General features: G+C 44.8%; 1 protein-coding gene across 5 annotated transcripts in view; it reads left to right on the top strand.

Moving 5' to 3' along the window:
- The window catches only part of SLC25A22 (solute carrier family 25 member 22), a 179,496-nt gene that overhangs the window by 125,987 nt on the left and 28,796 nt on the right, over positions 1-24,713 (top strand). For all 5 annotated transcript variants that reach the window (XM_069223107.1, XM_069223105.1, XM_069223104.1 and 2 more), the window contains one exon: positions 19,150-19,268. In XM_069223107.1, the coding sequence (XP_069079208.1) occupies positions 19,150-19,268 (119 nt within the window). The remainder of the gene's footprint in view (positions 1-19,149; positions 19,269-24,713) is intronic.

Genomic DNA, 24,713 nt, shown 5'->3' with positions numbered 1-24,713 from the left:
GTCACTTCCTTGTTGCTGTGTGGAGCATGGCCCAAGTACAGGTTAATTTAACTTAGTTAGTCATCCTCCGCCACTCTCGCTGCGATTGAGGTACTAATTTATTTTTTGCATTTTTAAAATAGCACAAATTCGACCCAATTATGTGACACTTTACTTATACACCAGTTACACTTACACAACATCACATTCATTTTTATTTTGTTTTCTTGGTACTGTTACATGTGAACACGTGTTTTTATGTTCTTCTTTAGTTTATAAGTATACACCCTCTGAAGCTGCTTATAAGTGTTTTCGCTTTTACATTTTTTGTGAATACTTTTCCGATGTTCCTTGTTCCACCCTACGGCTCCCCGCTGTTTCGTTCCATTCTTCTTTTGCTCTCAAACCCCTGCAGCATTTATATCATATTTCGACAACTGCCTCACTTGCTGTCATTCACACAGCCTTTGCTTTGTTGTTAATCTCCTTTCGCACCCCAGTACTCTGTTGATTTGATAGTGTTGCTTCATTCTTCAAAAGTATACCAGATTCAGGTATTTCATGTGTTTCATGTGGAAAGGTTCAGATTGTGCTCAAACACGCTTCAATGCAAACTATCAAATGTTCCTGTTTTATGTATATGACTGTTGAAATCTGAAAAACAAGTGATAACTTGGAGAACTTTGCTTACTAGTTCTGCTGTATGTGTTTGTTGTCTACTATGCACATTCTCCATTCATTCCTACCCCTCTATGAATGTTTTAATATGATAGTGTCTCTGGTTTTAGACTGCACTGACATTTTATTTTGCTTGTAGAATCACATTTGGCCTTAGTTACTTTAAAACAATAGTCACTTTTTACTATCCATCTTGTTTGTTTTTGCTGGTGCTGAGAAGCATCATCTAAAAGCATTGCCAAAGCTAATTGGGCTGCATTGGCAAAGCCAAAAGGCGAGGCCTGTTGGCTTTGCCAGTGCTTGTTAATCTTGGTCCCTGTGTGCTAGGACAGTATGTCCCCTGCAAAACACTTCGGGTTCAAGCCTTGCAGTGACTGCCACAGGCAGATGTCTTTGTCAAATCCCCACTTGGTTTGTCTTTGGTACCTGGGGTCGCAACATGGCCCAAAGGCTTGTGTCGAGTACAAGTCGATCACCTGAAGGTGATTGAAGAGAAGGTGATGACCCTCCTGGTGGCATGGCAGAAGAAGGCTTTGTACTACTCCTAGTCCCATCCTCTGTTTCACAGAATATCTTGGGCTGCTTCCAGAGCTGATCACCTTTTCGCTCCAAGACCACCTCGTCGAAGTCTAGTAAGTCTAAAAAGTACAAGAAGAAGAAGTTGAAGCCTACTCCAGCTCTCCTTCTTGACATTGTGCTTCCAGGCTACGTCCCCATACTACACCTGCAGAGCTGGCGTCAGGGCCCACTCTAAGCTACCCCTTCCTGGCACCAGAGCGACTGATGCCCAACTCAAATAATTGTATTACTCCATGCAGGCCATTTTTGAGACACCGACTCCCTCTGGAGCATCTTCGGGCCCCACTGAGCTGAGAGGTTTCCCTGATGGGTTACCATTTGGGGGATTCACCCTCAACACCAGCCAGGTCCCTGGATCCACCCCTGAATCCTGACCAACGTTGTCATGGGTACCTCCTGCCACCCTGGCTCCATCTCTTCTGGCGCTATCCCCGCTGCTGACGGTGCCGCTTGATGACAAGCCTATCATCAATCTCGATGCTGACCTGGTGCCGCTCAGGGACTGCTCCATGCCGGTGAGGCCCCATCATTCCCTCGACCAACACTACCCTCCTGGGTGGGAGATGAGGAGGAAGTGTATGTTCTCCTGGAGGACCCTGACGAGGACAACTGGTATGAAGAGCTGGGTGATGCCAGCGGCCTGGATAACTCCCCAGACTGGCATTATTTTCTGGTTCAGGTTATAGAGGAAGGTGCATCTTTTGCCACTGTGATGCACAGAGCAGCATAGGTTCTTGATCTGCCATTGGTGAATGTCAAGACCAATGTCTTGACGGAGGCTCTTCATCCTGAGACGCGGTCATCTGAACCCATGTTTCCCTTTAACAAAGCCCTTACCGATGTGCTCCTGGAGGACTGGGCGAAAGCTTGCACAGGGGCTCTTGTGCACTAACTGATTGCTTGTCAGCACCGTCCCTCCCCAGGAGACCCAGTCTTCTTATCCCAACACCCCAGCCTGGTGATGTAGGCTTTAGCAGCGAAAGTTACCTGAAGCGTGTTAACTACCACGCTACCGATAGGGAATTTTAGGGGCTGGACACCTTTGCGAAGTGTATCTTTTCTTCCACCACCCTTGCCCTGTGGTGGGGTTACCCCATGTGCCTCTTGGACCAATATTCCCATGGATTGTGGGATTTGATAGCGCAGCTGCTTTCCATGCTGCCCGAGAAAAGCCACACCGAGATTTGGTGGACGACAGGGATGCAGCTAAGTTCGCCATCCAGTGTGTACCGGATGCCATTGGCTCCCTGGATAGAACCAAGGCTTCTACCATGGCTCTGCGCCCCCCACTCCTGGCTATGGTCCTCTGGGTTCTTGGGGGATGTTCACTTTTTGATATGTCCTTTGATAGATCCCATCTATTTGGCGACCAGGCTGATGCAGCGCTCAAGTGCTTTTGCGAGAGCAGGGTCATTGCCAGATCCTCTGCCTTTGCTGTTGTGGCCTGGTCAAGAAGGAGTCTTTTTGCCCCTGCCAAAGACAAGGAAGGGGCAACTTTGGGCATCTGCAGTATCAGCTGTGCCCAGTCCAACAGCCTGACCATTCTGTTCACGGATGGGTTTGCAGAGGCCCAAAACGATGTAGGAGCTAGTCTTGGCTTGCTGCCCAGTCCCCTATCCCTATGGCTGGGGGACTGGGCAAAACCAGGCCCTCCACCGAGACCAGCAGTCTTGTTGGTGGCAGGATCAGCACCATCTGACCCAATGGTTGACGATTACATCAGTCAAATGGGTGCTTCAGGTCATCTATAAAGGGTAGGCCCTACCACTTATGGAAACACCTCAGCCTCTCCCACCATCCCCAGAGCAGCGGACAGAGGACTATCTCACTTTCCTCCTTCAGGAGGTGCAGGCTCTTTTGGCAAAAGGAGCTATCAAGAGGGTGCCCACACCAGAAGTAGGGTGTGGTTGTTATTCACTGTACTTTCAGGTGTCGAAAAAGGATGAGAACCTCCATCCTATAATAGATCTGCGCTCTCTTAATGCCTTCTTGAAAAAAGAGAAATTTACAATGCTCACATTGGCTCAGTTTCTGCCTGCCCTGGATCCTAGAAGCTGGATGGTAGCACTGGACATGCAGGACGCATATTTCCACATCCACATCCTACCGGCCCACAGGCTTTACCTGCAGTTTATGGTGGGTCATGAGAATTTCCAGTTCGCTATGCTCCCCTGCTCCTCTTTGGACTCACCTTTGCCCCTGGAGTGTTCACAAAAGTGATGGTGGTAGTTGCAGTCCATCTGAGGAGGTTAGGGTTTCAATTTTCCCCTACCTAGACGACTGGCCACTGAATGTGTTCCCACCCCCTACAGTCATAGCCGACATCCAGACGAGGGTGAACCTTCAGCATGCGCTGGAGTTCATTATCAACATGCCAAAGTCACATCTGACTCCTTCTCAGCCGATCCATTTCATCAAAGCGATTCTGGACACAGTTCTGCGCCTATCCTTCCAGAGCAGCGAGTCCAGGATATTCAGGCTATGATACTGATGTTTCGGCCTCCACCCTGGATTTGGGTAAGACTGGCTCTGAGGCTGCTGGGTCGCATGGCCTCCTGCATCCTATCCTGCTGGTACAACATGCCCAATGGCATATGCAGGCTCTGCAGTGGGACCTTAAGTCTCAGCGGGCGCAGCGTAAGGGGAATCTTTCCAACCTGGTCCAGATATCAGAGGGAACTGCACAAGATCTGGAGTGTTGGCTGAGGAATCACGATTGGATCAGTGGCCATCCACTAAAACTGTCTGTGGCTGCCATTGGGATAGGTTTGTGGCTTGGTGTTCCTCTCGCCATGTGGACCCCCTTTCTGCATCTTTTCTGGAAGTTGTGTTTGCTCTTTCTTTAGCCCAGTATGGTCTTATTCTGGGCACCGTTAAAACGTTAAAGGTTATTTGTCAGCCATTTCAGCTTTTTTGTGGCTGCCAGATCAACCCTCTGTAGTTAAGTCACCTGTTGCAACTCAGTTTGTGAAAGGTTTACAACATTTGTTCCTGCATACTCCTTTTGTGATGTTCCAGTGGGTCCTCACTTTGGAACTTACTTTGGTTATGTGGTCTCTCTTTGAGCCGCTGCATAGCTACCGTTTGTAACTCTTGGCTCTGAAAGCAGTGCTCCTGGTGGTTGTTGTATCGGCCAGGAGGGTGGGTGAACTTCAGGCTGTCAGTCCTACCTCCAGACACTACCTTCTTCTCTGACAAACTGGACTTTTGGAGGTGTGCCTCTTTCCTCCCAAAGGTGGTCACCCTCTTTCACATTGTCCAAAGTATCACTTTACCAGAGTTCTACGCTATGTCTCATTCGTACAAGGAGGAAAGAGGCTCCATCGTTTGGACCTTAAAAGAGCTGTGCAATTCCAAACTGATCACACCAAAGATAATCTGGTGGACAATCAGCTCTTCATTGGATTCACTGAAACGAAGAATGGCAAGGCTGTTCTCCAGATGGATGGTACTCTACGTAAAAATCTGCTGTGCACTGGCAAAGAAGCAACCCCCTGGAGGGACTGCAGGCTCACTCCACCTGGGCCAAAGCAACCACTATTGCGTTAGCATACCTATTCTGGACTATCCTAAACATCTGCCAAGGTGCCACGTGGATGTCCTTCGACATATTGACATATCACTACTGCTTGAACAGTGAAGTCCGTCGTGATGGGCATTTCTCCTGTTCAGTCCTCTAGGACTTTTTGGTCTAAGCCAGTTTGCAGACTATAAGGGTATGTATTCTAAAGAATCTGTGGTTAGAAGTCTCTATCAGTAGAACGTTACTTACTTTCGTTAACGCTTTTTCTCCCCACTCTGTGAACTGGACTCTTTACCCAAAAGATCCTTTTAGACACTGCACACTGGTCAAATCAGTATCAGTTGGTGTGCCGCCTGAATAGGCACTGCCATGCCACGTCCGATGCAGATGATACTGACTCTGAGCCGAGCCAAACAATAAAAACCCCACTGGAACTCTTTCCAAACATGGACACTTTTTCCACCTTCCACAAGCACTATTACCATCCAAAGCTACAAGACTTCCCTCGCACAAAACCACAAACCAAGCACAGTTTAGCAAAGGGTCACTCTCTAGAATCACTTGTGCATTATCGAGTGCCACACAGCAAACCTCACACTTTGAAAGGGAGACACATCATTTCCACTCTATCACCACCCACGGCAATAGGAATAATTCACACTGGCTCACAGTGGCAGCAGACGGGGGGCTCCTCAGACTGACTGCTCCTGGGTAAGCTATGCCAGGTTAACAACCGGAGAGAATATACTTTGAATGAGCCTAGCATCCCGTAGATTAAACAAAAGGACTGTCTATCGGTTTGTGTTCAGGTGGATTAGGATGTTGTAAATTATTTTGCAACTTTTTCTGCTTTGTCGTTCGTGCTTGTTGAATGGGATAGGCCTTGTGCTCTTGCAGGTCTGTTTGATCAAATGTGTTTGGCAATTTAAGGACCTCTGGTTAACCTTGTGCATTTACTGATGTAGGCCTCAGTCATTTTGGTGCAAGGTTCTTATAAGAGGCCTGGAATGGGTAAATTATCAGTCTCTTGAATGAAAGGTCCCAATAGACGCATCCTCTTATACATGCCTCCTGTATGCTCTTTTGACTACATAGCATGATGCGGCATAAAATAGGTTATACAAATGTAGCTGAATGTATTTAGAAGGGGCTTGGCATGAATTAGTTGCAGCCAGAGGTAACTGGATGTGTAACCAACATTCACAACAATACATTAGAGCACAGACACCGCCGTAAGCTCAAAATAGTATAACAACAGAGGAAAAGGGGAAGTATCGTCAAAACAAGCAATTAGCGACTCGTTTCTGGCTCGAAACAAAAGTAATTTGTAGGAAGGAGGCAAACATATTAGTGCAAGAAGCAGCAGAAAAGATCCGTTTTTAGAAGCACCCTGAAAGCGAGGATGGGGTGCAGAGTTCAGATATTGAGTGTAAGTGACATGCAAGCCGTAGTCGTGACACTAGGGAGGCTTTTTTCTTGGTAACGAATGTTCTGAATTGTAAGGGCTCAATAGATTTATTTTTTTTACTACTTAGGCGTTTTGACTGGCAGAGATATCAAATAAATTGTTGTGGTAGGCTGTTCAGATTAATTGTTTTATCGGCATATTGGTGAAAGAACACACCAGCTTTCTCATGGGTCTGACTCGGGGCTGGAGATACAAGCTGAATCCAAGGACACGGAGAGGGCGAACTCAGACTGTTTAAGGTAGGACTGTGTTTTGTAAGGACAGTGAAGAATAGATCATTTTGGGGTCAAGGTTAGGTGCTGTCTGACGCGAGGGCTGTTTGTGCCATGTAAAATACTGAGAGATAAAAGGGAACCAACTAAAGGCATTGGACACATGTGGAAATGAGAATTTGTTATGGTAACCCATGTGCCACGCCTCTGCTGAGAGAATGCTTGATGTCTGGAGGGCAGCGTCCTTTAGTCTGATTTTACTCACTCCATGAGAGATTGGGTCGCTGACTGTGGTATTCTGGCGTCATACCTCTAGTGATATGGGCAAGGGTTGGACATTGGAGTTCTTGCTGTTCCAGTAACGCACACCAATCATAAAGCAAGCCTCCAGGGCGTGCTTTATTTGCAGCCGGGCCATAATGCTAGGCACCTGCAGAGAGGCGAGGGTACATGCACTGCACTGGAAGTGATGATGCAGTGAAGGTGAATGGAGGGTGCACGCACTGCTCCAGCTGGTTATTACTATGTTCGTCTCCAAGACCTCATGATTGTCAGTTTTTTGCATTTTTTGTGCCAATAGTTACTTTCTGTTGGTCTCCCTGCGCTCTGCTGTTCTGTCACACGTCTGGGTCTCAGGTGTAGAATGTTTTCTAAGCCCCTGTGACTTCTCCTCGTTTTTGAGGGCATAGGGGTGTCTCAGCGTTGTTTCAGTGTGCCGGTAGTTTCTCTGCTTGTCTTTCCATTACCTTTGCACGGAGACGGGTCACGCTGCAGATCTCCTTTGGATTGCATTGCCCCTTGGTGCTGGATACGGCCTTGAGTCTAGTGGAGCTGGTGATGATCCAGCGCCCCAGGGTACGGGGTGGACCTTGCATCCTGTCACACACAGCCAGGTTTACACATTAAAACCTTCACTGGTCCAGCAGCAAGTTCCAGGCCTGGTCTTTCATGAAACAACCCAGTGCGCACTGACAGGTATTGCCCCGCTGTGACCCAGTCAATCCAAACTGGACTAAATCTGTCCATCACGGCAGATTGTAGAAGAGAGAACTGAACTGGAACGTGGTGTCCCTTATGTCATGGAGCCGCCTGGTTACGCGTGCCTGGAGCCTAATGTCAGGGAGTCCATGGAAGGTAAGGAGAAGGATCAGTGCAAACGCCTGTTGCTAACCCAGGGAATAACAGAACTTCCTAAACACCTGCATGATACTCGCTGCCATGAATAAACCCTCACGCTGGTCCTTCTCATGATACTCCATCCGATCCTTCACACCAAAGAGCATCTAAGAAATAAAAGCAAGAAAGTGTCCACCTGAATTGCGCTGCTGCGGTGTGTGGCTCGGGGGACGGCCACTGGTGAGAGTGTGGGTGAAAACTGTGGGATGATGGTGTAGTGTGCCGGAAGGCGGTCTGGGAGCCAGGCAAGAGCTAGAGTGGAGATCTCATGGTGAGAAAGGGCAGTTAACACTGATAATGTTACCATCAGGAGGCAGGAGGGTGAACAGTAGATCAGGGGAAAGAGTGACAAATGAGGATCAACAGGCAGGTTTGTGCTGCCAGTAACACCGATGCATTAGGAGATCAGGAAGCGAGTGATGGGAGGGGGGCTCTATGACAGTAGGCTGGGAAAAGCTTGACCTCTTGGTGTTCCGCTATTTGTTGATCCTGCCTAAAAAGCACAGATGAGGGCACAGGGATTATCCTCCCTAAGATTTCTGTTTAGATACCATTCCTAGAGTTAACTCACTAATGGGGATACCACCAGGCCCGGACTGGGGGCTCCACAGCAGCCCTGGTAAAAATGCTCAAACCAGCCCTGTTCCCTATCTCTCCTCGCTCAGTCTCTCTCTCTCTCTCTCTCCATTCATCCATTCTCTCTCTTTTCACCTCTCTTCTCCCCCTCTGGTAGCCTTTTCTCTACTTTCCTCTTTTCCCCCTCTTTCAGTCTCTTGAAGGCCCCCTGGGCCTGATGCAGTTGACCTTGGGAATCTAGAAAAAGTGACAGAGGCCCCAGGAGTGGCCCTGTGTTTGCAGGACCTGCCCGGGCTTGGACAATGGAGGAATAGTTAAGGGACAATGTAAATTCAATGTATTCTGTATTACCTAAAGCAGCACACCCAGTCTGTTCACCTCACAAACGGGCTCATAAGAGGGCCAGTTATCCCATTTTGGCTGAATTCGACGGAAATCCGATTAAAAGTGGCTCGGTATTTCTGGGCACGTGCCAGTTACACAGAATGAGAGAAAAGCACGCAGAGGATGATGCGACATCTGTATCCTGCAGGTTATTCTCCATTCCAGGTCTACAACTTGTGATGGCCTGGTAATAGTGCAGTGGAAGCTTTTAGTACAGGCAATACCCCTGCACTGTTACCGCTCCATTCTTAGCCACGGGGAACTTTTAATGAGGCTCAGCATTCTATGACTTTAATGGATGGACCTTAGTCAGGGGAGTAATCTAGCAGTGCTATGTATAAGCATCTGTTATTTGTCTCGGGGAAGACATACCCATCTTTGTCCTGCTGTTATCGCCTCACCTTTACTGCCGGCCTCTTCCCGCTTATCTCGGGAGGCATACATACTCCTTTATCGCTGCCAGTGCCAAGGGGGCATCATTTCATGGGATAACATTCTCTCCACGTTCGCCCGTTGTTTTCCATTGTTCAGGCTGCCTGTGGAGATTACACTGTATGGGTTATGAGCCCTCCTCTAACTTTTCTTTAGCTCCCTTTCATTTAAAAAAAATAGTCATGGTTTGGTTTACATGCATACCACAAACGTATTTTTTTAATTTAGGTCGTAAACACGCCATCCAAAGGCTCAGGCCGCAATAGTTGAACAACGTTTGAGAAATACGCTTTAGTGAGAAGTGTATGACTGTCCCCAACCCCAAAGCTCTCTGGAATGGATAGTCCCCTTGAACCTAACCTTCACCTGACTTTACTAAAATAACTGCGACGTGAGAGCATCACTATGACTAGGTCACCATGGCAGTCTAGAACCTCGCACCTGAAGACTAAGGGACACATTCCCACACTGTATTTTGTAGTACATTTAGTTGTACTGCAGTAGTCCAACTAACATACTAAAAACCTATTCACATACCTTTCGCGGAGGTCTACGCCTCTGCCGCTTAACGTTTCCGTGTAGAGACCTGTGCACACTCAAGTATAAGTTTTAGTAGTACATGTGGGACGGGCAGAGGGGAGAAGATTCAAAATGGGGAATACTTGCACCTAAGGGAGAGAAGTAAGGAGGGGTTAAAGGAGGTTAACAAGGGGCTTGGGGAGGGATATGCATGCACCCCCAAAAGAGTAATAAGATTGCTATTCATAAATGCCCTTGTCTAATGACTACAGCCAAAAAGGACTCAAAACAATTGTACATTTAATCCAGCTCAGCACTGGAGTAAATCCAGCACCACACATCCAGCCACTGGTACTGCAACACTCGCCCATAGAAAATAACTCTGGTAGACACTTAAAATAAAATCCCACATGAAGTAATATTAAAATTAATTAAATTATTAAAGCTATTTGAAAACAAATACATTTAATTGGGTTAAACTACTATCTGTAAATACAACATATTTTATATTGAAATATTTGAATACACTTTTTAATGTTAAAAATGAATTTAACATTCATTTATATTAAAATAGTAAAATTATTATTTCTGTGCATCACTTTTGATAATGTATAATAGATAATATATATATATTTCAACTTTAGGTGGGAATTTTTTTTCTTCATTTTATAATTTGGAAAAATAATTTCACTTTAATATTTATGAAATAACTATTTTTTTTTATTTAGAATTAAGCTATTAACGCCATATCTTTTTTATATTACATTAAATTTAAAATAAATGTATGAAATAAATGACATTCACATTTAACATAAAAACATTTTTTTAGAATTTAAGAGTTTAATATTATTTTACACTATTCACAATACTTTACCATATGGAAATCTGTGCCTGATTGCTGAGGTTTCTGCCAATTATGTGGAACTCAAATATGGTTGCAAACTCACTTCTGATAGTAAGTTTATGATTGTGTGTGATATTTTGTGACGTTATCTTGTATTTCAGGAGGTGGGGACATGTAAGTCTACACTTTTGAGTAGCTTTAGACTTGTAACTATTTAATGGCCAAAAGCAGTACATTTACTCAAATGTGTAGCAGTAAAATTACATGTAAAACATCTTCATATGCAGATGTACCTTTGTGAAGCCCCCTACGTAGCAATAGTTGGCTTTTGAGAAGGTCACAACTCCTATGGAAGATACTGTACTAGTGTTCCCCTTTGGGTGCTCTACCCCTTCCAGCTTACACTATTAAACACAGGGCTGGTTAATGTGCTCACTGAAGCCTGGGGGAGACTTCCAGGGTGAGAGCTGAAGGATTATTCTTGATGTGCTCACCTGAGGCTAGATATATGATAGTTCAATCTTCCAGTGTTTTCTAAACTTTGTATTTGCTTTTAGTATAACAAAAATGCAGATACTTGCGGCGAGCATGAGTCAAGCAGTCAGCAGGAGTGAATATGCCTGATGGCTGGTGCATGTGCATGAACGCACATGCTCCACCCGTCACACAGATTGTTGAGGGCTGACAGAATTCCGATCCTGGCCTCTGATGATGTGCAGCAGTGTCACTTGTGTGGGCAATCCTGGCCCTTTAGGCTTTAGCACTGTTCTTCATCTACTGTACTTTAGTCCCACTGGGCCAAAAACCACCCTAAGAAAGAGCCTTTTCTCGCTCATACAATCCAGTTGTACAGCAGGGGTGGAGGAAGAGGGCTAGTAAGACGTCTCCTCTGCACTCCTGTGCCCCATTTTATTTCCAGAGTGCAGGACATGTGTCTTTGCCTAAGGCCCAGCAGCCGCCCTCAGAGCACTAGTCTGTGCCCTTAAACATCTCCTCTGAAGTGATGCCCCTCTTGGGAGCCATGTGTGACGTGCCACTTGGGAGCACTGGGTGAATACCTCTGCAGCCGCAGACAACCGAGTGTTGTACATTAGTGAACCACTGGGTGATGTGCAGTTCAGGGCAGAAGGCTATATACATTGGAAGGCACAAGGTGATGTACAGTGGTTGCACATGGTATTGTACATGGAGAGAGGCACCTCAGAGGACCCCATGTTAGATATAACACCTTCGGCCAGTCCCGAGTTTTGTTGCCATTACCGTTTTTCATGCTGACATTTGCAAACCTATAGGTGAAATGGTAAACACAGAACTACACATCCCCCAACACAACATTCTGTTGCTGAAAAACACAACTTTCTAAAGGTGTTGATGATCTCCCAGTGGTGGCCTACTTGGTATTTACCGAGGTCAATGACAATAACGGGGTAACCCCCTTGTTGGCCTTTGATTTCAAATGATTCTGTTACCCAAGTCTGGCCCTTCTTTTGTAACACATTTGGTATTAAGGGGCTTGGATTGGAAAAATGAAAGCGTTTTTGAAAAGAAAACACGCATTTCCTTTTTAGGACTGTTTGATATTTTTTTTTGCTAGTTGGAAATTTTCATCGTTTTTCAGATTGTCCACATGCTGAACCAAAGCAGTGTCTTAACATTTTAAAGTAATTTCACTTGCCGCACTAACGTGATTTTGTTCTCTGTAACAGAACAGGGCCCTATCTAATAAATTATTATTCAAATGGATCATGTCAAAATTAACAAACTCTCTACCTGAATCTTGTTGCCAAATAGAAATGCGTGGCTTGACTCAGAGGAGTACTGTGAAGACCAAAATAGACAGCAAGCTCTTAAAAGCAGCAAATGTTGTTGAGTGCAGTGAAGAAGCCAGGATTAATTCCTGAAACACGACTCTGGCACATCAACCAGTCACAAAGCCATCAATTCCACTTCTCACACCACTGCCCTTATTAGATGTTATTCTTTTTGGTATTTTTAAATGATGCTTCACAGAATTAGTGAAGACGCATCTCAAAAACAGAGGCATCTTTATATGTGTGGAAACCTGGCCATACGGACTCTCACACTAAGAAGAGATGGATTGCAAAACCTGCCTGATTCACAAATGCAAAGATATTCATCGCAAAGGGAAGGTAGAAGCATAACTACACAGAAGTGGTACTGTCACAAACACACACACACAGACATCATGGAGAGTGCCTCCCTCTTCTTAACATGCTTGTTCAAACACACACACCTCACCCACACCACCTCCCAGTAAAGCACTGCCTGTGTTCCTTGCACCTAGTAGCATCTACCTGGCTAATCTTTGTTCTAAAGGGGCTCAGACTCTTCCAGTCACCCAGGCGGCAAAAACAAGTCTTCCAATTCTTTCTTCAGCTCCACAGCCAGCAGATGGGCCAACTCATAAATAGAGAAAGTTTATGCAGATACAACACAGGCCTGTAATCGTTATATTAAACTGCATTAGACAGGACTTGACGTTACAGGACAATGGGTTGGTGCTTTGATATTCCAGCTTTTGCCTGGTGGACCACTGCCTGTCTGGCTGCAGGTTCTATGGCTTGGGGTTCCCAGCACCCCACTTGTTGGCCCTGGTAGACCAAGGACTGGGTTGCATGCATGCTTTAGAAAGCCCCATTGTCAGACCTGCCCCTACTTCAGGTGGGGCACTAAGCAGTTAGAGTCAGAGCCCCAAATTTGGTGGTTGAGGTTATTTTCCACTTTTTGTCTTGGACCAAGTGCAATACTTTCAGCACTTGAAGAGTCACAGGTTTCTCAAGCAGGTAGTGCAGGATGGAAGGGCCCAGAACTCATCAGTCAATCAACAGACACAGTAACATAATATGCAGCCCAATGCTTGTCTATTACGAAAAAGTACTTTAATGATACAGCAGAACTAAATAATACACAATCAGTAAAAAGGCATATAGGATTGAAAACTGCGTTGTGATAGTGAGGAGCTACATCCCGGAGTCTTGCTGGTATTCCCCCATCGTACTGATGTTCATTGTTTCCACATAAGGGGTGGGACTGCAGCGCTCTTTCTGCCGGATTGATTTTGACAACCAGGAGCAGTTAACTGAACGCAGCTGCCAGACTTTAGACAGCCACGTTTCAGTCTGTACCGGACACTTTAAATGGGCCACACTGGCTGATAGCACGGAAGAGGGTCAAGCTCAAGGCCCTCTGCCCTGTTCATAAAACTCTGGAACTGCTCCAGAATACTTCAAGGTAGACCTTGATTGGTTCCTCCCTAGTAGATAGTTAGGATCCTTAAGTGCCAGATTAGTCAGGCTTTGAAACTTCAGGAAATCTAGTTGGGGAGGCAGAAGATTCCTGTTACTGGCAGCCCAGCTGCGGAATAGCCTGCCCGGGCAGTTGGGAGGCCAAGCAAATCTCCTGGGTTTTAGAAAGCTGCTTAAAACCTGTTTTTTCTCCAGTCCAGCCAACAGGCTTTAGGCCTGGTTGGTTCTTATGTTCCTTCAGCTTTGTGGGTCAGTGGTAGTGTTCTTTGAGCGCCAAGACGCCTTTAGGTATTAGTGCGCTCTGTAAATAATCATCAATATCAACTGCGCATGTCAGTTTGGCCGGTGATTTAGCTCTGGCCAGCCTAACATATGCAGTTCAGGCTTTTGATATAATGCTACCAGTGAGTTTGAAGAGAAGCAACACAGCCCCATTGGTCCCCGATGGAGCGCTGTGTTTGCCTGACCCAGCCACTCCTGGCCCTGCTCTTATGTTGTTTACTATTGAAAGCAGCATTAAAGCAAGGACTTGGATTGGCTAGTATGCCTTGAAGATTTCTGTACGTTTAGAGCCAAATAGCGTGATGCGGCAGAATCTGACTTTGGCTGCACTGGTTTGCATCCAGTTGTCCAGGTAAGATCATGTTTATTTTTACCAGTATAACGGATGGTAAAATGCTTTATTAAGAGATTATGCCCAGATCACCTGTGCATTGCAGAATTCAATTCGTAAAGCAAAGGTGAAAGGGCACATTCTATTTATAAAACTTTTACCATCCATTACAAGCATTTTTAACATTTATGTGCGTGCCCCACCACTTTCAAAAGTCACGAGTCGCCACCGTTTTACACACATGATAATTTAGCGTGACACCAGGACCAGAATCATTCAGGATATCAGTTTCTAAGCAGTTGGGCCCTCAGGGCGGGGAAAACACACGTTTACTATGCAAGGGATTCTCCCGTCCCAGCACCCTGTTGTAGGTAGGAGGCTGGATAGTGGAGAACGGGGGCATGATTGTTTCTGTGTTAATGCAGCAACAAAGGCACATCATGTGCCCGATGTAAGCCCCCGTAACCGCAGGAGGTGCCTGCTCCCGCTTAAGCCCTGTCACTTTGTCCTCTCTCATCTCCCCGCGTGTTGTTCTTTTGGAGCTGGAAGGTCTATCTTTAGGAACTGATAATCTTCCAGGCATCTATTTGACATAATCTTGTGGCTCCCCCCTGCGCCCTCCTCCCTCTCAGGCAGTGGATGAGTGAGTGAAAAGACGTTAGCAGCTGAATCCCGATTATAGACAGGGTTAACCAAGTCGCGGCCTTTCATCATTTCTGAACCTCTAAACTAAACTGAGAATCTGGATATGATTGTGCGGGGAGTAGGTGCAGACACGAGGGGGCGAGGATTCAACCTGCCCAGACCTGCGCACCATGGGGTACCACATGAAAAGTGCGTCACCTACAGTTCAGAGCACAGGTTTGACTCCTGGAACAGTTGTCTCGGCCAATTATAATTTACTGATAGGTTAATAGAGGTATAATAAAGGGGGCGGGGGGGGGGGGGCAGTATTAGTACCTGCTAACCCAGGAGCAAACCAGTTTCTAATCTACGTCATATGCCAAATGAGGTGGTAACGGCTGAATATGATCATGGTGGGATGTGCTATTTGAAATCATGGACCTCAGTTCATAAAAATGCTACAGGTATTGAAAGTAAAAGAAAAAGTGGAAGCGGCTGGTAACCTCATGAAAATCTGGGCTGGTCACGCTAGTCCTGCCAATTCATAGTGTGCCACCGTGAGTAACACAGTATCGGCTCTATTCACATGGTCTCTTCAAGAAGAGCTGATATCACATGGTGGGAGACAACATGAGCTGAAAACCTCTGTGCTGAGACAATTCCAGCTCCAGGGTGGATGCTTTACACAACAGATATCCATTAGGGCAGTGGTTCCCAAACATTTTCGACCCACGGCTCCCTTGATCTATTGGCCACTGGCTGCGGCTCCCCATTATGTTACTTTTTGTTGGCAGGTGGGGGATGTAAGCCTGGCCTAGGGAGTACATCCATTTTTCTCCCTGAAAAGAATTGGGATGACGCCAATGAAGGTATTGTAATTCTATATATAACTGTAAAAAAATAAAAATGTAACAGTTGTTTAATTACAGCATGCATAGGGTTTTTTAGTAAGGGGAAAATATTGGTTGACGGTAACCCTAGTAAAATGGGCAGGTCTCATTTTTATGTAGTTATAACATAACTGTTTAAATATTGTGAAATGTAGAATCCCTTTAGTTGTGTTTAACCACCAGAGGGCGCTCAAGGACAAAATTAAAAAAGAGCTGCTACAACTGAGTAGTTTTATTTTGTACGAACTGGCCCAAGGGCTATAAATAGCTCAGTGGTTCCCAAACTGTGTGCGGCGCCCCTGGCTAGTTTTGATGGCGCACCAGCGAGCCGCGGCGCACAGATTGGGAACCACTGCATTAGGGGGTTCACAACTTCCACAGGACATCAGCAGCAGCCTCTGAAAATATTGTGTGTTTTTGGTGAGTGTGGGGGTCAGTTGAGTGGTTTTCAGGCAGTGATCAGCAAACAGCTCTACCCCCCCCAAGAAGCCCCTTTGAGACTGGTAGAAGTAATGGAATCAAGGACCCATCCCTTCCCCGAAGCCCCCAATCCAAGTGGGATTTGATGTACCCCCAAAACAACACAGCATTACACATATTCTTCAGAGAAACAGTATTTTGTTTGGTGTAGCATTGACATTAGATCCATTTAATGATGCAAGACTGGTAGTAACCCTCACCCTCCAATTTTAATCTTACTAATCTGGGTGGCAGGAAATATAGACGGTACTTCCAGTTATCGAAGCTGGCAAGGAAAGGTAGAAGTCAAAGGGAAGGACACCCTCCACAAAGGGTCAGAAACCAAAGTCCAGAAGACTATCCTCCAAAAGACAGGTCAGCAGAGGAACGACAAAGTCCAAGGTGTAAGTCGCAGCAAGCAGGTCAGCAGCATAAATGTGGGAGTACTGAAGCAGGAAATGAGGAACAAATAGGTGTGCAGCAAGCAGGTCAGCTGCATAAGTTCAGACGTACTGGTGCGGAAAATGTGGAACAAATAGAAAGTATGGATTGGGTGCTAGCCAGCACGTAGCACAAGATTCACTTGCAAAGGTGTGCAGGTTCTTGCTTTCACCACTTCCCTACCGCAGGAGGGCTGATGACATGGTGCATTATGGCTGCTTTGCGAGAGATCTAGCTGCACTTCAGTATGCTTTTCAGCCACAGCCATATGCGTGTCCTGTGTCTGCAAGTCCAGAGCAATCTGTTGTGATACAGCAGTATGTGGTGTGTCAGGAACGTGTTTGTCCCTCCATCGGGTATTGCCAGGCCACCCACTTGTGACCCAGAGCCTCTTAAGTGGCATCTGCATCAGTCCTCATGAGTTGTGGGATAACAGATCTAATAGAGGACACAAGAAGGGTGGCCCCGTGTAGAAAACATGACTTAAGGGATCCCGAGGGATGAGTGCCGAGCATGATGCAGGTGTTAACACCTCTGTCAGAGCCCAATAGGGTCTCAGGAAGGGGTTGGTCGGGATGAAAAGAGTGATTGCAGAAACAAGTAAAGTTCCTTGGCTCCCACCACGGTAGGTCCTTGTGAGATAGAGCCCATCCAATCAACTGGATTGTCCAAGCATTTATGCTGAAACTGGCAATCCCGTAACTGGTGGATTGAATATTGTGATACGAGTCAATCACTAATGGAGGAGGAATATTGATCAGAACAAAGGTTCTTGAGGAGTCTCACGTGAAATGCAGGGTATATTTTGAAATGAGTGGGGAAGAACCAAATGTTTAGTGATCTGGCAAGTTATCTGGGTTATAGGAAAAGGACAGAATATATATGGACAAGTCTATGTGCCAAGGTGGTGCTTCAACTCGCCCACCAAATCCTGACTCTACTAACCTAGGCCATGTGAAATGCTCATAGGCCTTTGGGAAATCTAGATCCTCTGTCTTGGTATATTCTGAAAGTCAGCAGGGAAAGAGAGAAGAACCTATAGTGTAAAGGTGTCAAGGACAGAAGAAAGTGGTCCAGGAGAATGACCTGCCACAGGTAGGGCAGTGGGTGAATATCAACGTCCAAAGAAAAAACCCACAGAAGAAAGGTGAATGGCACAAATCCAGCAACACCTGGCTAGGTAACATAGATGAAAAAGTCAATTAGGACAAGACTGTAGTGCATAGTTCAAGATGAAAGATAGGTCGAGCTACTGTCACTTTACTACAAGGTCTGAAAGACGGAGAGCAAATGGTACTAGGAAATATGGCCATAGTGCGTTTCAGCTTTGCTTACATAATTTGCTTTCGCCATGTGCATGTGTGATACCATACACTTTTTGCGATCTGCAACCAGCGAGCAGCAAGTGGAGAGCCATCTCTTGTGTGCAATTTCCTGGTGGTCTGTCCACATGCCACCCACAGCCACTTCCATTGCACCTGTATCAATCCCCACAAGGGGAAGATGGAGTAAAAGATAGAGAAGTTAGATGACATGATAAGGTCTACCATTAGATGGGAAATCGATGGAGATAGGTGAGGAACCCACCACTGGAGCACAATTCTGGAGCTGGGCAGACAGGACGTGACAATGTATATGAAAAGTCAGGCGAAGATAGTGGGCAAGTAGGGAGGGACATGTAAAGGGAAGAGAGTAGAGAGATACGCATCCGAGGGTACAGTATGGAAAGATGTGAAGATTATATAAGAGGACGAATAGAGATGGGACTGGAAGCAATCAACGTCAAGTCTTATGAAGGTGAGGGATAAGTATGCAGACAGTAGTCTAATGTTGGGGTGACCAGGTTTGAAAACCAAAGACAAGGACATTCCACAAACAGAGTAAGGCTACAATTTTCCATCGATCAAAGGGCAAAAAATGACTTAATTGACAGTGTTCATCACCATGAAAAACACAGAGGCACAAAGGAGAATGAAATGCAACTTTTACGCATAGTATCAACTGTGTTAATTAAAACGTGTTGTGATTCGCGCTGCTAACGAATCTTGCACTGAAATACATGAAAAATTGTATCACTCTGTGTTCAGCTGACTCTCTCCGAAAACCATGATATGTGCTAATTTACTGAAACTAGCCGGGGAAGAAGGTAAAAACTAGGACTGTCCCAGCAAATCAGGGACTCTGGCCACCCCATCCCACATTGCCCCTTCATTGAGTTTGCAGAAGTTACTCTGGGCCCGATTTAGATCTCGGCGGAGGGATTACTTCGTCACAAATGTGACGAATATCACGTCCACTTTATTACGATCCCCGTTGGCTATAATGGGATCGTAATATGGCGGACGGGGTATCCGTCATCTTTGTGACAGAGTATTCCCCTCTGCCAGGATCTAAATCAGGTCCTTAGTCTGTTGAAGTAGTACTCGGATGTCTGTTTTTATCTCGATGGCTATCTCTCACTCTGTTCTTCATTGGTATTCTGGCAGGAAGAAGTTGACCCTACTGAGGGAGATGCTGGCTGGCTGCGGAGCGGGCACCTGCCAGGTGATTGTGACCACCCCCATGGAAATGCTGAAGATCCAGCTGCAGGACGCAGGTCGTCTAGGTATGGCGGCGGACAACTCGTAGAGGGCTTGTGCAATGGGCTGGACCCCTCAATGTGGTACCAGTGCCAACAGTAAACATAAATTGTAAATATAAATAACTACTGTACCTGACCCCTATGGCAGCTTGCCAATGCTGTCAGTCAGAATGCCTTGGGTCTTAAAGCTTTTCTTTTTTCTTTTGGGAAAATTAGATCTACAAGTTCTAAGAGTGATATTATAAACGAAGGGGACTTGCTTGAAGTGAAACTAATGCGATTTGAGTCAGCAAGAGGATTCACACTTTTTTGTATGAATTTGTGAAGATATTTTTCATTGAGAGATTTTCTAAGTTACAATGCTATGTCTAATTCCCATGACCATACATGGATCAACTAACTCCATGAGTTCCATCCCTCAGGAAGTATTGGTCACAGACACAGATGTGAATACACATTAGCTACATAGGCTCTTCGTGGTGCTGGGAGCTCATCGCTTGGAAAGGCCTCTTCAGGAGCTCTTCCAGCAGATGTGTGTTTGCATGGACTTCATATGCTGCTTTGGGGTGAATTTTTGGTTGGGGTTTTTTCCCATTGATACAACTGGTCTACGTCACAGATATTCATAGTCATGAAGAGAAACCTCTTTTTTTTCACTTTGTGCTTTGGAAAAATCTTTCCTGTGAAGTGCTCTCTTTTTTCACCCATCCTTGGAAAATGGAATGTTTCCCACTTTTAGCACCAGGTATACCACGTATGGCTCCGAGAGTGGCTTTGTTTAAATGAGATCCAACGCTACTGTGGACCATCTGCGGTTACTTCAAGAAGAGATTACTTCTTGCTGGAGAAGAAATCCTGTAACATACTGAAACTGCGTCATTTTGTCATGGAAGGTTAAAAATCTATAGTGTTGGGGCCAGTGTTCCTTGCCAACATTTGGTCTTCACCGGTATTGTTCTCCGCTTCAAATGTAATGTGTACCCAAATATTAGTCATATAGAAACAAATAATGCTTCAGAGGATTGTCACGTGTATAAGAAACCACCCCCCCAAAGCAAGTGGTGAAATATAGTGTTGCTAGAGGTCCCAATGAGGCCATACATATTGCTGTGTGATATATATTCTATGAAGGGTGCCCAGCTGTTAGTGATGCCTCAATTGATGCTGGTTCCAGAGCCACCAACTTTACTTTTATTTTCTTTCAACTGAGGCCAGGTTTTTGTGACAATGTCCCCTCTTTATTCTTAGAGGTTTAAGCTAAATTCCAAATGTTATTAACCTGTATAAGACAGATGTGCACTCCAAATGCTTCTGGTGCCTCAGCAATTCTCAGAATGGCACTTCTGATTCTTTGTGTTCTTGCATGCACATAAAACAGTAAAAATGCATTTTCTACATATCCCTAAAAATTTGAAAAAATATAGAAAAGTGGATGATAGTTCTCACATGGGCCAATTTTTAACACCAAAACTAATGGGAATGAATTCAAGATTATGAGAAATGTATTTGTATTCGTTATTACCTGGTGAAAATACTGCCTTGCGCCTTACAAGGATACTTGGAGGTCTCCAAAGTCAGTCTTCTTAAGGGTGTATCCAATGAAGTATCAACAAGATGAAGGCTGAGGTGTTTGCGAAATGTCTTGATTGATAAGAAAAGGTGGACACAAGGCACTTCTATTGGCTTACTCAGGTTGTGAGGGAATTCATTGGGTTGCGGATCTTCCAGAAGGCACATCTTTTTGTTGGAAGTTTTAAGGAGTTTGAACCTCATTAATAGAGGCAAAGGTTGCGGGAGGAGTTCCATGGCCCCTGATTGAGCTTGTGGACCTCAAGGTGACAATTTCTTGTGAGTTTGAAAACTCTCTGAGTGCTGGCATACGGTGAACAAACTCATGTTATCATGGAGATAGGGTTCAAGCTTCCTGGCTCATGTGTATCCAGATGCCAGGGAAAGCACCCAAATGAGTCTGGATGTAATTGGGGTTTTTATCTCTCCACAAATGGTGGGCATGCATTAGGCCTTGGCAGACTCTTGGTCAAGAGAAAACCACTCTTTCTTCTGCTTTTTGTCCAGCAAGTCAAATATACTTCTCTACATTTGCTGTAAGGTTTGTTGGCACAGCTTTGCATTTCAATCCGTAAAATCTTATTAGCATTTTTTCACGCCTTTGTGGCAAGGGTTGGTGAGGCATCTCTCATTTGAATGGTTTAGTTTGTGGCTGCTAGTCATCAGGTTTATTCGAGCTAATGAACGTATTTAAATTGTGTTCCAACTCTGCCAAAAGGTTTCATAGGGACATATTGTTAGTTATCTAGACAGAACTCAAGCTGAAAACATTTTAAAATTGTAATAGTTATGTCTGGAGAGCATTAATGATCTGCTCGTGGTGCACAGCGTGCCTACGCTCTCTCCTATCTTCCAGGTTTTAGGAGAAGACTCAAGAGGGGGCTAATCATGTACAGCACAACCCCCGAGATGCAGTAGTCTCATTGGTAGATCGTGTGAATAGGGCTCAATTACACATTCATTTATCCATTGCTTTTTCATAAGTGCCAACGGACTTCTTCCTACATATGTAGTTTTGCTTCCACCCTGTTTTAACTTTGTAGCTTAGTACATTGAGCATGAAAGAAAATGTCATCATTTGGTCAAAGAAATGCGGTTTAAAATCTGCCTCTTATGTAACATTGAAGGCCCGCGGAGTAGTGGTAAAACAGTCTTTGTAATTTACTTAACATTTGCACTCGTTGGTATAGTCTATCTACAGCGTGCGTGGTGCCTTATGAAAATGTGTGTGCGGCAGCAAAGGATCAATTTAAAAAAATAAAAAAAACGGAAAATAGTATACATTATTTGGAAGAGCTTTTAATTAGATGAATTAAAATAGGCGATAGCGAGAGAATCGGTACATCTTTATCAATTGGTGGATAGGATTTTTAGTTTGTCCTTCTTGTTTTAGACGCTGCTGGGCCCTGCTGACACAGATGCAGAGACACCAAGTGAATCGGTGCTCGCTGGGATCTGCCAGGCAAGGTCACCCTGCTGCCGCGGGGCTGCGCCGCAGTGCCTTCCCGGTGCCTCGGTGCGGAGCCTACAGTTGTGACCTTGGGAGCTCTAGCCTTTAATGCCATATGATCGGACCTGCCCATCTACTGCTTTCGCTTGTGACAGTGGGTGCAGCAGCTAACAGGAGGGAGGTTTTAGATCTGAACATTGCTGAGGGGGTGGTGGCTGTCCATTGGCCAGGATCTGTCTGGCCTACCAGATCCAGGTCATGTACCCAAGGGAAGCCCAGTGGCCCTAGGGCTTGTCTGGTACCTTGCACCAGTCCTGACTTTTTACCCAATAGCACTGGACCTGCAGCTTCTTATTTATAAACGTGAAAGTCAGACTAGAAGTCCTAGGACGTATAGCGCTTTAAGCTCAACAACAAGGACTCGCTGAATGTGCTGCACTCACCTTGTGCTGATTGCTAGCTGTGCTTAGCCAGCCGGTAGGATTTCTAAGCTCGAGGCTTCACCGTCCATGCTTTTTTTGGACCATAGTACCTGGAGATGGTGGCAGTCACCGGACTAGGCATTGACTTAAAATCCCCCAAACACCGGCATGAAGGCAGAACCAACTTGTTTTCTCCTCAGCAGCCCTGAACACTACACTTTTTAATATCCTTTTTGATTGGAGACTTTTAAGTGCAAGGGCAGCAACTGAGGACTGAACAGGGGTACCCCGACCTCTGAGGGGAGGATAATTGCTTTCGAACTTCTGTTACTTAAGTATGAAGTGGCACCACAGTGAAAATATTTTTAAAAAACGTTATAATAAATGAATATCAATCTTTCAGTGCATCATCGTTGTGTCTCCTGTCATTGAATTTAGGCAGAGACATGATAAAACAAGTGCTCAGCCACCCAAGATCAAAACCATTGATACTCTGCACTTCTAAATTGATGACAAACCTAAAGGTGTCAAAACAAATTCAAATGTAGTCCAGCCAAATTGAAAACAGTCTAGATAGGGAAATAAAATAACGCCTATAGGAAATAATGGTAAATTAATAAAGTATTTCAGCAATTAAATTGTGTCATGCTAAAAAAAAGTATACGATTCTTTCAAGATTTAATAGTAAACATAATTAAACATTTATTAACACATTAAACAATTTAGATTAAACACATAATTATTAACAACATTATGGCTATATTGAAATAACGTTATTGAAATTAGCATTTTTAAAATTAATTAAAATTGTATTATAAACTTATGTTTTCATTAATTATTAAATACAAATGTAATTTAATAAATTAACATTATGTTTTATTTGTTTTAGTTTAAAGATATGTAACAGTAATGTCCATTTATATTTTACTTTAAAGTACTTTGAATAATTTGTTCAAAGAATAATGAACTGAAATAGTTTTCCCCTATACTTTCCTATAGAGCTATGTCCACCATGGTGGCGGAGAGCTTTACCTCTGTGTGTAGATTTACGCAGTGCTTAATTTGTAAATTAAGAGGTGCCAGTGCTCAATGCCCTTCACTTAAACAGGAGGCTGCTGTAATTAAATCTGCCAGCATTGAATACTGAGGCAGCGTAATACTGAAGCCATCTCGGGCCTCTATAATCCATTTACAGCCACCCCTTCCACTTCAACTCATCCTGCAACTTTCTACTTTCTCCCTTTATGACCCTTTTTAGTTTTTCTTTCTTCCGTCTTTCCCATATGTGCCTTTTGCTCGCAGCAAATGCTTGAGGCAGAAGAATAAGCCCCGGCCCTCACAAATAAGTGCCGGTGCTCAGCCCCGGAAACAACAAGCACAAATTAAGCCACTGTATTTACGTGGATTAATTTAACACACTGTTAATCTTATTCTAGGGACTCTAGCTCCTGATTTGAGGGGGTGGAGACATGTAAGCCTACATCGAGGTGAAATCAATTCTCAGAAGTAGTGAATATCAAATGTGTAGAGTTACTTAGGTGTAGTAGTAAAACCACACAGAAGTAAGTATTTTATCTTCGTCGTGGCTATGTTGTCTACAAGCGTGCATCCGGGGCTTTGTGGAAATATTTGCAGGAAAATGTTCCTTTGCTACTCCATAGCGGTCGTGCAGTAGAAAAGCGATTTTACTTTCATTAAGATGCCGGTGTTTCCATTGCAGCAGAACAAGAATTTAAATGATCCTTGTTTTCAAAAGGTCTCCTTTCTAGAGCAATGCATGAGCTCCCAGAGGACGCTGACACCAGTGTCTCAGTGAGATCACGGCGCCCCCATGTGGGGAGCACGGGTTATCACTCCCTGGCTGGCAGGAAACGGTTATCTTTGTGTATCCCGAGGTCAGTTGCACCCGAAACCTCCTTCTTTTTATCCTTCTGTTTGTCTTTTACGTATGAGAAAACGGTGGTTCTGGCTCTCTAAATCCCACTAGGTTGACCTGTGCAAAAATGTCAAATTAAGCTACAATTTAAA

This window comes from Pleurodeles waltl, chromosome 3_1, assembly GCF_031143425.1.
Source record: "Pleurodeles waltl isolate 20211129_DDA chromosome 3_1, aPleWal1.hap1.20221129, whole genome shotgun sequence".
NCBI lineage: Eukaryota > Metazoa > Chordata > Amphibia > Caudata > Salamandridae > Pleurodeles > Pleurodeles waltl.
The sequence above is the reverse complement of the archived record's forward strand: the minus strand, read 5'-3'. Positions and strand labels throughout refer to the sequence as shown.